General features: G+C 39.7%; 1 protein-coding gene across 9 annotated transcripts in view; it reads right to left on the bottom strand.

The window, feature by feature from the left end:
- The window catches only part of LOC130916032 (inositol hexakisphosphate and diphosphoinositol-pentakisphosphate kinase 2-like), a 92495-nt gene that overhangs the window by 27006 nt on the left and 50451 nt on the right, over positions 1-15038 (bottom strand). For 8 of the 9 annotated variants that reach the window (XM_057836377.1, XM_057836380.1, XM_057836383.1 and 5 more), the window contains 10 exons: positions 12423-12544; positions 12158-12340; positions 11947-12088; positions 8759-8982; positions 8554-8681; positions 8358-8472; positions 7714-7821; positions 6288-6404; positions 3350-3490; positions 3128-3236 (listed from right to left, as the gene is read on the bottom strand). In XM_057836377.1, coding sequence (XP_057692360.1) covers positions 3128-3236; positions 3350-3490; positions 6288-6404; positions 7714-7821; positions 8358-8472; positions 8554-8681; positions 8759-8982; positions 11947-12088; positions 12158-12340; positions 12423-12544 — 1389 coding nt within the window. The remainder of the gene's footprint in view (positions 1-3127; positions 3237-3349; positions 3491-6287; positions 6405-7713; positions 7822-8357; positions 8473-8553; positions 8682-8758; positions 8983-11946; positions 12089-12157; positions 12341-12422; positions 12545-15038) is intronic. The other variant, XR_009063213.1, reaches the window with a different exon arrangement.

Here is a 15038-nt window from a genome sequence, read left to right as displayed (position 1 = left end):
AACAAGTGTTGCTGTTATTCATAACAAACTGTTTCTATGAAGAACTCCATTAAGAAACCCGCCAAGTGTGTCAACAAATAAGCTACTGTTTGTTCCTGGAAACCTCAACATGCCAACTATAAGCGAGTGTATGTTCACGTGGATGCACATGTGAGCACAACCTTGCTAGTGTGTGCATGCAGAAAAGGAAGAAAGAAAAGAGAAACAAGAGACCTAAGTTGTAGAAAAGTGGTTTGTCCTTTGACCTTGGGAGGTGACACGATAGGGGGACGGCAAAATTGAGTCGTCTGCTTTCTGGGTGCTATAAAAAGTCTGCCATGTGGTTTGGAGGGTTTGTCCTCGACACCTGCTGCTCATTTGACCTCCGCTGGGTAAGCGACAAACAAGGTGAGAGCTATGGACATCCTCGTGCTGGCTATACATAAAACTTGCAGACAGCCTGTGATATATGTAACCAAAACATTATGTAATACCATGTACACAAATCCGGGGTAGGCAAAGCATCAACAGTGAGCATTAGACCTAAACCTAACAAGAGTCCTGTAATAAATTTTGCATTAATTTGGCCATTTTTCTTAAGCTTGATGAATTAAAAGGTGTCTATTTAAGTATATATTTTTTGTCATTCAATATTACCGCATTGACTCATTGAAAAAAGTACAGTGGCGTCTTGAGATTAAAGTCAAATCTGTTCCATTACCGCGCTCAAAATTGACCCAAATCAACTTTCCCCATTGAAATAAATGGAAATGCCATTAATACATTCTAACTTATCTAAAAACAACAACTAGCATTCTATAGGTAGTCCCCGGTTTATGAGCGAGTTCTGTTCCTGAGCTGGCGATGTAACCCGGATTTCCGCACAAGTCGGATTTAACCCTTTAAATGCCTCAAAACACCCTTTAAATAAATTTTTTAAAAAACCTGTCCAAAAACATGTATTATATGTCATTGGACTGTCCTCGCCAAGACATTGGAGGTAATGAATTTTTTAAAATACACAACCTTTAATTCTCTTTTATGTAAACTTCAAACGACAAACTTCAAGTGGGAGTCGTATCAGTTAGCTTGAAGCCTCCCTTTTTGAAGAATTGTGCGCTATCAGCCACTGTTGCTCTTTGTAAAGTAGAAACTGAGTTTACATCGCAAATTGGCACTTTGTTCCTTAAAAAACTTCTAAGTCAGGTCACGCGTATCTCAACGCACGACAGTGGTATGAAAAAGTATCTGAACATTTTGGAATTTCTCGTTTTTCTGCATAAAATCACCATCAGATGTGAGCTGATCTTTGTCAAAATCACACAGATGTAAAAACAGTGTCTGCTTTAACTAAAACCACCCAAACAATTATACTTTTTCATATTTTAATGAGGATAGCATGCAAACAATGACAGAAGGCGGGTAAATAAGTAAGTGAACCCTCTGCCTAAGGAGACTTAAAGAGCAATTGAAACCAATTTTTACTAGACAATTTCAGGTGTGTGCCCAATCACTGATGAGTGGTTTAAAGCTGCCCTGCCCAAACACACACCTGGTAAGAATTGTCTTGATGAGAAGCATTGCCTGATGTGCATCATGGCTCAGTCAAAAGAGCTGTCTGAAGACCTGCGATCATTGTATAAAGCTGGGAAAGGATACAAAACCATCTCTAAAAGTCTGGATGTTCATCAATCGACAGTCAAAGAAGTTATCTACAAATGGAGAGAAGTTGGCACTGTTGCTTCCCTCCCAAGGAGTGGCCGTCCACCAAAAATGACGCCAAGAGTTCAGTGCAGAATACTCACAGGGGTAAAAAAGAACCATCAAGTGTCTGCTAAAGACTTACAGAAATCACTGGAACAGTCCAATATCTCTGTACACATATAAACTATTGTATATGTAAAACTACGGCCAAGAATGGTGTCCATGGGAGGACTCCACAGAGAAAGCCACTGTTGTCTACAAAAACACCTTGTTGCTTGTTTAATGTTCGCAAAAAGGCACTTGGACACTCCACAAAAGTTTTGGCAAAATATTTTGTGGACTGAGGGATCTAAAGTTGAATTGTTTGGGAGTAACACACAACATCATGTGTGGAGGAAAAATGGAACACCTCACCAACATCTCATCCCCACCGTGGAGCATGGTGGAGAGAGAGAGCGTCATGATTTGGGGCTGTTTTGCTACCTCAGGGCCTGGAAAACTTGCTATCATTAATGGAAGAATGAATTCAAACGTTTATCAGGTTGTTTTGCAGGAAAACCTGAGGCCATCTGTCAGACAGTTGAAGCTAAAAAGAGGATGGATGCTGCAACAAGAAAATGATCCAAAACACAGAAGTAAATCAACTTCAGAACGGTTTCAGAAGAACAAAATGCACGTTCTGGACTGGCCAAGTCAAAGTTCAGACTTGAACCCCATTGAGATGATATGGAATGACCTAAAGACAGCGATTCATGCCAGACATCCCAGGAATCTGACTGAACTACAGCAGTTTTGTAGAGAAGAATGGGCCAAGATTAGTGTCGATGTGCTAGACTGATCTGCAGCTACAGGAAGCATTTGGTTAATTGGGGGGGGGGGGGGGGGGGGGGGTGTTAAATGTGATGGTTCACTTACTTATTTTCCCTCCCTCTGTCATTGTTTGCATGCTATTCTCATTAAAATATGAAAACCTATAGATGTTTGGGTGGTCTTGGTTAAAGCAGACACTTTTTTCATCTGTGTGATTTAGACAAAGATGATGATTTTATGCAGAAATGTGAGATATTCCAAACGTTTCAGATACTTTTTCATACCTCTGTAGTGTCTAACTTTGCATTGCAAAGTAGGGTATTCACAGGTACACAAACTGAGCCATGTGTAACCAAGTGAAAAATGGGTCTGCAACATTATTTGGTTTGAAACGGAAGACGATCAATATGTGGCACCCTGCTGAGAAGTGGCCTACATACTAAAGCGCTTTTGCTAATACACCCTGTAGGATGCGCAATAGAGTGTCAACAGTTATGAGAAAAGTAAAGGTGGAAAGTAGGGACAGATCACAGCTGAAGAGGAAGTTGTGGGAAATTAATGACTTGCCCTTATCTAAACACACACGCAAGGACAACACACTCACACACACACGACAGTTAGGAGGCGCGCCCACCTAGGCCGCTCGCTGATTTGATCTCGGGCGACTGGCGTGAGCCCGACGGGAAGAGTCGGTGCGGCGTGCAGCCTTTGGACGACTGGCTGGGTGAGGTCTCAGAGAGGACCTGAGCGACGTTAACACCGATACGTGACTCTGAGGATCCAACTTGAATGTACTAAAAGGCTCCACGTGGATAAAATCGAGGAAGGTTCGTGGTGTAAACGCAGAAATTGTTACCTCCATGGAGCCCGTCTTGCGGTTGCGGATCATGGGGGACCTTCTCTGGATATTGATGGGTTCAGAAATAAGAAGAGCCTGGTCGGGTTGGTCCTGAGACAGATCCTCCATGCTGCCCTGGTTGGGCTTTTTGTCCTGATTCTGATTCAACAAAGAACAGTTTAGTGCTGCAACGATTAATCTATGAACTCGAGTAATTCGATTAGAAAAAAAGTGTCAAATCAAATTTTGCTGCTTGGAGTATTCGCTTCATTTGAGTGGCGTTGTAATGGTTTGTTTTGAAAGTGTTTGCATTTAGTTTTATTCATTTGGGTGGATACACTGCCCTCTACTGGCAAGAGTGAATATGACATAACTCATTTAACATGGCTGGATCAAGCTGCTCCCTATTAAGACCAACATAAGGTTCTAAGTTTTTATTTGAGCTTTGGCTGTCAAAATTATTGTGTTAACGGGCGGTAATTATTTTTTTTAAATTAATCACGTTAAAATATTTGACGCAATTAACGCACAAATGCCCCGCTCAAACAGATTAAAATGACTGGGCAGTGAAATGTGTACTTGTTGTGTTTTTCGGAGTTTTGGCGCCCTCTGCTGGCGCTTGGGTGCCACTGATTTTATAGGCTTCAGCACACATGAGCATTGTGTAAGTAATTATTGACATCAACAATGGCGGGCTACTAGTTTATTTTTTGATTGAAAATTTTACAAATTTTATTAAAACGAAAACATGAATAGGGGTTTTAATATAACATTTCTATAACTTGTACTAACATTTATCTTTTAAGAACTACAAGTCTTTCTATCCATGGATCGCTTTAACAGAATGTTAATAATGGTAAAGCCATCTTGTTGATTTATTGTTATAATAACATACAGTACTTATGTACCGTATGTTGAATGTATATATCCATCTTGTGTCTTATCTTTCCATTCCAACAATAATTTACAGAAAAATATGGCATATTTTATAGCTGGTTTGAATTGCGATTAATTGCGATTAATTACGATTAATTAATTTTTAAGCTGTAATTAACTCGAATAAAATTTTTAATCGTATGACACCCCTAATTTGAGCTAATATGATTGTTTATGGCAGAAAACACAGACAAGACTGAAAAAGCAGTTTCTGCTCTTGCACTCCTCTTTAAAAGAAGCTGCTGTATTTTAAGCCAAAATAACTGTTGTGTTTGATAGAACAATATGTCTATATGCTGCCATAGCAGATTCATAGGGCATTAAGCCCCTGAACTATTTCTAATTTGTCTGTCTTACCCTGGAAACCCCCGTTTACAGACATCGCGCAACCGCTTTTGTTTCAGCCCAGCCATAAAAAGGAATTGTATTTATTATTCAAAATGTCTGTCATTTTTAAAACTTAGAATCATTAATTAATGTCTAATATTTCGTTGAAAAAAAAAACGACAAAAAAATTATTCACTCGCTTATTTTAAACTTTTTAACAAATTACGTCCCAATGAAAAAATGGTGTCTGTAAAAAAGTCACGGATATCTACCTCATAACTATCGCTTAATTGTATTTTTTTTGTTACTGTCACATTTTCTCCGATATGTTAGATGATAGCTAATTGATCCGAACAAAGAAAAATGGAATAAAACGTTTAAAAGGGTAAATATATGAAAAAGAACATCTCAACCACTCCTTGATGTCTGCGATTTCTGCATCGCGCCCCTTGTTATATTACCATGTTTCGCCCATAAAATCCCCCAAAAATCCAGACGTGGACAATCACAGCTGTGTCTTGACATACATGCTACACGGAGTTTTTGGATCGAAACAAGGTAAGTACGTGATATCATCTTGTTAAAGTCATGGCGTCTGTAATTCTGCTCTCGCGTCCTTTCACCTCCAGATAGGGTTTTGCTGTTTTTTAAAAAAAATCTTTTAAAATGCCCTCCTGTTCAAAATTTTTCTTCCCCCAGAAAATTGAGATTTTAAGCTTTCCAATGATGTATCACACATGCATATCAGACAATTTTGAAAGTTGGCCAAATTGGGGGTCTCAGAGCGGAACTTCAAGTCACCTGAGTGTTTTCCGCCTTATGCATTCGTAATTTAGTTTAGAGGTATATCTAGCACTTTTTTGAGGGAATATGTGTTCGAACGATTTGTTAAGAGCATTGTACAAAAACGTTAGCATTTTACAGCATTTAAGCTAGCAGACTTTTGCTATGCAAGTTAGCCAGTTCTCTTGTTGTACTTAGAACCATTTATTATTTTTATCCAGCAGTTTTTGAGTGAATATGTGTTTGAACAATTTGTTAAGAGCACTGGAAAAAAATTTAAACAAAAAAACTTTAGCATTTTATAGCATTTAAGCTAGTGGACTTTTGGTATGCAAGTTAGCCAATTGTTCTTGTTGTACTTCGTTGTACTTCGATCCTCGTTTATTCATTTTTTTTATACTGTTTGAGGCTAAGGTCAGGTATCCTTATTTTTAAATACATTTATTGCTCTTGTGGGGGGAAAAAAATTGCATTTTATAGCATTTAAGCTAGCGGACCTTTGTTATGCAAGTTAGCCGATTGTTCTTTCGTTGTACTTCGATCCTCATTTATTCATTTTTTTTTTATACTGTTTGAGGCTAAGGTCAAGTATTTTAATTATATATTATATATATTATATTTTAATTTTTAAAAGCATTGTTTGCTCTTGTGAAATCAAAGTGCAATATGTATAGTTTAAAAAAACACTCGGGAATGCTCCTTTGAAAGTGCAATCTTAGCAAGCCTTTGTTTTACATCTCCTGAAATTTAATACCGAATGCATCAAATGTTCCTAAACCGATTACATGATTATTCGAACTAACTAATTGATAGATTTATCGATTACTTAAATAACTGATAGCTGCAGCCCTAGAACAGTTATCAGTTGGGGCCCATTAGTGAGATGTGAATGGGAGACAAGTGTTCGCACCTCCGAGGAGGCCGGCCGGAAACCGAAGCCGAGCGGGACATTTTCCTCATCCTCGCAACCTTTGACCCCAGGGCTGAAGTGCAGCTCCACATGGAAACGCTCCTCTGAAGAAGGGTCCTGCCGGCCGTGCAACCACACGTACAAGCACACATATTTATTTAATAAGGGTATAATAGTTAATATTTTATTAATTCATTGGTTCCCGTTGACACTGATAAACAAACCAGAGTTGCTTAAACCCTTTCATGCAGGAATTATAATTAAAAAAAAAAAAAGTACAATCTTATATAGGGCAGTGGTCTCAAACTTGCAATGAATGAGGCCTACGGGACAATATGTTACTGCCATCATTTGACATCTAACTGTAATGTTGTCCGCACGTATTTTGCGATTGGCAATTAAAAAAAAAAACAAAAAACAATGAGTACCGTTCTTACGCTGGCAACGTAACCCGAATTTACGCGTAAATCGGAATTAACCCTTTAAGTAAATTTCAAAATAACTATCCAAATGTCCAAAAGTATTGTCTTTTGTTTAATGATGGAAGATACACAGCCCTCTGGTGCCAGCATTGGGTCTGGCTGGACTGTCTCCTTGTATGATTGAGAAGCAAACTCAGACAGGGATAAAAGATAAAGTAGCTGCGCTCTGGTTTGCCCCCCAGAAAGCTTTAAGTCTGTTTAGCTAATATATGCTTGTGTATGCATTTGTAATTAAGTTTAAACTACAGTTTGTTGAGTTACGTGTGAGCAATTTGCTATGAGAATTGTAAATACGTTTGCATTCGTAGCATTTAAACTAGCGGACTTTTGTTAGGCAAATTAGGCTAATTGAATGTACTAAATTTACATATTGATCAGACTCGATGGACGTATGACCACCAATTGTTTTGTGTCAAGTGTTTTATTGTTAAAACGCGTGTCGTTACAACATAAGTGTGCATTTGTGTGTTACAGCTTTATAAATTGTCAAAAGTGAAGGAACTAAAAAACTTCAAAAAGCACAATTGCCTTGTTTGCTGTCTCTAAAGCTGAACAACTTCACATTTAGGGAGGACAGAACACGTCACATTAATAAAGTAAAAAAATAAGATACTGTGAGGTACTATTTGGTACTGTTTATGCCACAAAATAAATGAATAAATAAATAAATAAATAATGACTGGAGATAAAATAGCAGACGGGACTCCTGAGTCATAAAGTCAGAATTGTGTAGGACGACTACGTCGCAACCCGGGGACTACCTGTAGTTTCTTTGAAAATAACCTAATCTAGCAACACTGACCGTCAATGGCGGTGAAACATGATCCCAGTTAAAACGGCTTTGTCTATCACAAAATGTAAACATATTGACAACCCAGTATAATTGCAATTTTTATGTTGCTGTTAAAAGCATTTGATAACAACATCAAAATAGCCACAATCACCTTGTTGTTGTCTTCATACAGCATAATGACTATTTGGGTCATATAGTTGAGCTCTGTTACAGCACTCAAGTAGTCCATGGCCTGCTTCCATTGCTGGTCTTTTTCATCCTGGAAAATAATTCATGTGCAACACATTTAAAAGGGCCATCAAAAATCAAGCAAATAAAACAAGTACTGAACTGAAGCACTGAGGATCGACAAAACGTATCACAAAAAACAAACAGGTAATAGTTCTTTCTAATAAAGAACGGAAGAGGTGATTCACCTTTAGGGTCATGAGGTCAAAGGTCAGAAAAGTTGTTTGGTGATTACTTGACACAGATTAGTCTATTTAACTAATATAACAGAAAATAAAGATTGATAACATTTTGGGTCATGAAGGAAGCTAGTGCCCATGCTAGCAAATATGGCGATGCTTTGAATTTGGCTGCTTAGATGGAAATCTTCTGATTTACGTAAATTAGCATTATCTGACTTTAGCTGATATACTGTATGATTGCTTTTTTAGATCGGCAAGTCCAACGTGCTTTATACCTTAATCTGCTTCTTCCAGACGCTATATTGCATTGAGTCTTTCTAACATTGCTTTCAACAAGTAGCTCCAGAAGCTAACCTATTGGACGCAAACCTAAAAAAGTGCATACATCCAAAAGCTTTCCATATCGAAAAACACTGAGCAGGGAGTGGACGTGACTTTCGCTGGTGAAGTAAAGACGCGTGCGGACGTGGCGACCTGGAGACATCACCCCCCTGGAGTACCTGAACAGCAACAAAATAACACACATTAGGATCTTTTTATTCTTTAATCATGAGTGAATAAATCTCCAGTGGAATCCTCACAACGGGTGCAGCTTGTTGACAGCCTCGTCTTCGTGCGTCCTCTGCAGGTCCAGCTGGATCTTCTTCATTAGCGGCACGCAGTACGCCTGAGCAATGTCCAGCTTTTCTGCTTTGCTGATTCCATATTCCTAAAATAGGAAGAACATAAAAAAACAATTTAGAGCGCTCATAATGTTAGTACCTAACACGAGACAAATCTCCTGACCTGCGGTATGACGATGTCAGCCAAAGCGCGAGAGAGCCGGAATAGCTCCAGCGTGTCATTCAGGTCCAATGAAGAGTTGTGCTGCGTATCGTATTTGATGCAGTCGTAGATGTCCGGGATCTTGCTGATGTCGTAGCGCCCGCTTTTCATGCGGAAATCTCTCTCCAGTTTAGACCAGCGCTGGAGCATTAGCTCCAAGGTCTCGCTGTGGTACAGTTGCAGATCTTGAGGCCAAAGAATGGCAGCAGAAAATAAAAAGGTTACCACATAAGCTGCAGTAGCAGTCGTCATAGTAGTACTGGTTGGGGTTGCGTAACTACAGTGGTATGAAAAAGTATATGAGCCTTTTAGAATGTCTCAAATTTCTGCATAAAATAACCATCAAATGTGATTTCATCTTTGTCAAAATCACTCAGATGAAAAAACTGCTTTAACTAAGACCACCCTAACATTTATAGATTTTCAATTTTTAATGAGGATAGTATGCAAACAATGACAGAAGGGGGAAAATAAGTAAGGGAACCATCACATTTAATATTTTGTGCCCCCCCCCCCTTTGGCAGCAATAACTTCAACCAGATGCTTCCTGTAGCTGGAGATCAGTCTGGCACATCGATCAGGACTAATCTTGGCCCATTCTTCTCTACAAAACGCTGTAGTTCAGTCAGATTCCTGGGATGTCTGGCATGAATCGCTGTCTTTAGGTCATGGCACAGCCTCTCAATGGGGTTCAAGTCTGGACTTTGACTTGGCCACTCCAGAAAGTGTATTTTATTCTTCTGAAACCATTGTGAAGTTGATTTACTTCTATGCTTTGGATCATTGTCTTGTTGCAGCATCCATCCTCTTTTTAGCTTCAACTGTCTGACAGGCGGCCTCAGGTTTTCCTGCAAAAAATCCTAGTTAACTTTTGAATTCATTCTTCCATTAATGATTGCAAGTTGTCCAGGCCCTGAGACAGCAAAACAGCCCCAAATCATGCTCCCGCTACGATCTTTCATGGTGGAGATAAGGTTTTTGATGTTGGTGAGCTGTTGCATATTTCCTCCACGCATGATGTTGTGTGTTACTCACAAACAATTTAATTTTGGTTTCATCAGTCCACAAAATATTTTACCAAAACTTCTGTGGAGTGTCCAAGTGCCTTTTTGAAAAAATTAAACAAACAACGTTTTTTTTTTTAGACAGAAGTGGCTTCCTCCGTGTACTCCTCCGATGAACACCATTCTTGGCCATAGCTTTACATATAGTTGATGTGTGCACAGAGATATTGGACTGCACCAGTGATTTCTGTAAGCCTTTAGCAGACACTATAGGGTTCTTTCTTACCTGTCTGAGTATTCTGCGCTGAACTCTTGGCGTCATCTTTGGTGGACGGCCACTCCTTGGGAGAGAAGCACCCGTGCCAAACTGTCTCCAATTGTAAACAACTTGTCTGACTGTCAATTGATGAAGATCCAGACTTTTATAGTTTTGTATCCTTGCCCAGCTTTATACAAATCAACAATCCTTGATCGCACGTCTTTAGACAGCTCTTTTGACCGAGCCATGATGCACATCAGACAATGCTTCTCATCAAGACAATTCTTACCAGGTGTGTGTTTTATAGTGGGCAGGGCAGCTTTAAACCACTCATCAGTGATTGGGCACACACCTGACTTAAATTGTTTGGTAAAAATTGGGTTCAATTGCTCTTTAAGTCTCCTTAGGCCAGTGCTTCTCAATTATTTTCTGTTACGCCCCCCCAAGATAGACGTAAATGTTTCGCGCCCCCCTAAATTCTCTGCCGCCACTGTAAAAAGTATCATTTGTCTATAAAATTACTATTATACATACGCATCTGCCTAACATTGTGTCTTTTTTTTCTAATAAAGAACAAAAGTAACATAGATCAACTTATAATAAAGTATAACTTTATTAACATTGTTTTGTTTGTAACAGAGAAGACTTGACGCGCATCAATTTGCCTGAATTTCAAAAAGTCACATCCAAACTGAAAAAAATACACTCAAGGTACATTTTTGACCATTTGATACAGAAAAATGTAATAAAATCAGTAAATAATAACAAATTAAAATTGATTAGAAACATTCACTCATGAGGACAATATGCCAAAAAATTTGACCGGAAAAAAAAAAAAAAAAAAAACTGAATAAAAGAAAAAAAGGACAGTTTTTATTTTTGCTGCTCACAGTATTACCTCCTTTGCAATGGTGTGGAGTTATTTTGCAATGAGCATGCTAACAATGCTCACTGGTTTACTGATATAACACTGACAAAGCAGGACGATTGTTGGCAATATTCGGCACGTTTTCGCTGATTGAGATTGGGGTCTAATGTCTTTAAGTGGCGTCTTAATTGATTTGGCTTCTGGCTGTCCGCTATAATTATTTTTAGACACAGTAAACAGTGGTCTTTCCTCATCACCCACTGTATTAAAAGTCAAAGCTAAAAGGCAAACGACACGAAAAAAGCGCATTCTCGGCGCCCGAGGTAGAACCGTAGGTGAGGGCGGTCATCGTGACGATCCCAAGCCGAAAATGGCACTTCTCGGGCGGCAACCGGACAAGACAGTGGGTCGCTGCGTGAGAGAGTCCGGTCAGAAAACGGCTTTCGAAAACGGCGGCGGCACACTGCTCTTCATAGCTGTTTTCTGTGTGTGCTCAGTGCTCTTCCTTAGTTCAAAAATACTGCGCGCACTCTGAAAATGAGAGGAGCGCCACTGCCACCCACTGAGTGGATGTGCAAAAACACTTTATTCCAGTACGGGAAAAAAAAAAAAAAAAAAAAAAAAAAAAAGCTTCCCCTGGCATCGCTCTGCGCCCCCCTGGGGGGCGCGCCCCACTATTTGAGAAGTACTGCCTTAGGCAGAGGGTTCACTTACTTATTTTTACCCCTACTGTCATTGTTCGCATGCTATCCTCATTAAAATATGAAATCGTGAAAAAGTTTGAGTATGTTGTAACCCAGGGACTACCTATATGGGCTTTTGAGACAATTGAAGGCTTTAAGTGCCTTATAGTCCCGAAAATATAGGAGTTGAAAACAGCTGTTGGGCCTAAAACGACAATGTTTCAAACTGTCACCCAGTGTAATATACTCGTATATTATCACACACATTAGAAAAACTAGAATGGGATTTCATAATGACACACTGCTATCATCGTCAGAGTTAGCTAACGGGCTACCTGAAGACTTGGGATCCTCAAGTCGTTTTCTAATTTGTGAAGTAAGGCTCTGGATGAGAGCGTACACTTTGTCGCAGGTTTTGACTGGATTCTGTATAATTTTCATCGAGTTGACCAGTGACGGGCTGCCTGTCGGCGCTAGCTGTGATCCAGAGGAAAAGACGGATTACCTTCAAATTCAACAACAATAAACCAGTTGATTCCCAGGTACCTTCTGATAGTCCTCTAGTGAGAACTCCTGGTCCTTTTGCATGATCTCGTGTAACCTCGCTTTCACTTTTTGCTGGCAGTCGGTTAAAGAGTCGCTGTCACTGTCGAGCAGCCCGTTCATGTTGGCGCTCTTCACCATTTGCACCAGGATTGGAGTGAGCTCACCTTCCAGAGCAAGAAGGCCCTACAAAGAAACCCCACACAGTGAGAATCAGCATGCGGCTTTTTTTTTCCTTTCACGTGTGATCGAGTTCATGTTCGGCAACCTTGGCGAACGCCGCGGCCGTCATCTGCACCCGTCCTTCATCGGAGGCGTAGATCTTAAGGTCGTGGCGGTACGTGCTGTGCAGGCGGAGGAGGCCGCATCCGGGGAAGCCGGCATAGTCGCCTGCAAGGTCGTACGCAGTGTAAATCCTCGGTAGGCGACATTTGGAACATGTGTTCTGATTGCACCCATGACAGGGATAGGACACAGCATCACTTTCAGTTCATATGTCTCATGATTAATCTATAGGTAGGCCAGTTGGTGTTAAAAGCAAAACAGTGTACTGTAGAATATCAACATAATGAAATGAAAGTGAATAAATATAACCCCCGAAATGAAATGACCCAGCTACTGCATGGATTTTTTACAATGACTCAGGCAGTGACTAACATGATCCTAATCACACTGCTGCTTCATGCATTTGCTTTTCCAGTCATAAAAGCGGACAACAATTCTGAAAGCAAATAAAAGATTGTTGTTTTTGGTATGAAGGTTGTTTTTGACAAGTTTGTGGGTGCAGAATCCAAAATTGATCTCAGTTTTTCTCTCCACGGTTTAGCTACTTACTGTGCTGTTACTACATGGACACAACTAGTTATTTTCCACTCTCCCTCCTGCTGCTTTTCTTCTTCTCTCTCAGGCTGTGCACTGGAGTTGCTTATTAAAGTTAACGATGATTGACAAATGTTAAGGTTTGATCTTGCCAAAGAAGCCTGGAAGCATAAGCGGATTTTAAGGGTGGGCGCGTGCTCTCACCTCCAGATGGGGTTTTGCAGTTTAAAAAAAATTTTGTTTTTTTTTTTAAATGCCCTCCTGTTCAAAATTTTTCTTCCCCCAGAAAATTGAGATTTTAAGCTTTCCAATGATGTATCACACGTGCATATCGGACAATTTTGAAAGTTGGCTAAATTGGGGGTCTCAGAGCGGAACTTCAAGTCACCTGAGTGTTTTCCGCCATGTATATAAATTAATCAAAGAAAAATAGCTTTCACATGCATTTTTTGAGTTTCATATTTATTTTTGCATTCAAAAAAAAATTTTTTTTTTTTTGATTGAAATGACTTTTTTTTGGTTGAAAATATATATTTTGATTGAGGCAACTTTTTTTTTTTTGATTGAATAATAAAGACACAAAACTACCTCCATATGGCTCCGCCCAGGGGATACAATTTTTGACTGGGGTAACTACATTGGCACGACACCGGCGGGCGTACCAAATTCAATAGATGGCGATCTTGACGAAAAGTATAGCCTAAGCAGCCTGATTTAGAATTCCCCTCAAGAATAAATGGAAACAAAAAAACGCTGATTGTCAACTTATTATTTTAAATATTCTTGTAAGTTAATTTTATTGCTAACACTGCGTTTTGGGGTCATCAACATGTTGTGCCCCCCTGCCCCAAAAGTCAAACTCCACCTGTGCTTGGAAGCCCAAACTTCAAAGCGCCGCATGTGTCAATCAAGGTTTAGCTTGTTAAACACTTGCTTTGGGAACTCATTAGCCGATATCATATACACCGGAGCACTGTTTAAATCGTAGGCCTTGTATGTGAAAACAATTTCCCGGGCCAACTGACCCGGTGATTACGCAGACATTTAACGAGTCCCGTCTTAATATAATGTCCGGGACTTTCGGATTGGGATTCGGTATCGGCAAATTCCCAAAATCAGGTGACTCGGATGCAAAAATATGCCTTTGGGACATCCCTAGTTCACACTCCTGCGATACGTGACGGTGAAAAACAGAGTAGCTTTGGATTGTGTACCCAAAAAATGTGTTCAAAACAGCTTTCGACCTAAAACAATTAAAAAATGTGTTTCTCAGTGTAATTTATCTTTAACAAAATGTAAGAGATGGTGACACATGATGTGTTCACTGCAACAGATTCAAATTGAATGCTCATGGGTGATTCTCATGAAGCTAAGCTAACTTATGTCTTTGAAGACTTTAGTCCCCGGGTTACAACATACCCAACTTACAGTGCCTTGCAAAAGTATTCGGCCCCCTTGAACCTTGCAACCTTTCGCCACATTTCAGGTTTCAAACATAAAGATATAAAATTTTAATTTTTTGTCAACAATCAACAACAAGTGGGACACAATCATGAAGTGGAACAAAATGTATTGGATAATTTAAACTTTTTTAACAAATAAAAAACTGAAAAGTGGGGTGTGCAATATTATTTGGCCCCCTTGCGTTAATACTTTGTAGCGCCGCCTTTTGCTCCAATTACAGCTGCAAGTCGCTTGGGGTATGTTTTTATCAGTTTTGGACATCGAGAGACTGACATTCTTGCCCATTCTTCCTTGTAAAACAGCTCGAGCTCAGTGAGGTTGGATGGAGAGTGTTTGTGAACAGCTCTTTCCACAGATTCTCGATTGGATTCAGGTCTGGACTTTGACCCGGCCATTCTAACACCTGGATACGTTTATTTTTGAACCATTCCATTGTAGATTTGGCTTTATGTTTTGGATCATTGTCCTGTTGGAAGACAAATCTCCGTCCCAGTCTCAGGTCTTGTGCAGATACCAACAGGTTTTCTTCCAGAATGTTCCTGTATTTGGCTGCATCCATCTTCCCGTCAATTTTAACCATCTTCCCTGTCCCTGCTGAAGA

This window comes from Corythoichthys intestinalis, chromosome 5 (assembly GCF_030265065.1).
Source record: "Corythoichthys intestinalis isolate RoL2023-P3 chromosome 5, ASM3026506v1, whole genome shotgun sequence".
Classification (NCBI taxonomy): domain Eukaryota; kingdom Metazoa; phylum Chordata; class Actinopteri; order Syngnathiformes; family Syngnathidae; genus Corythoichthys; species Corythoichthys intestinalis.
This window is presented reverse-complemented; position numbering and strand designations above follow the sequence as displayed.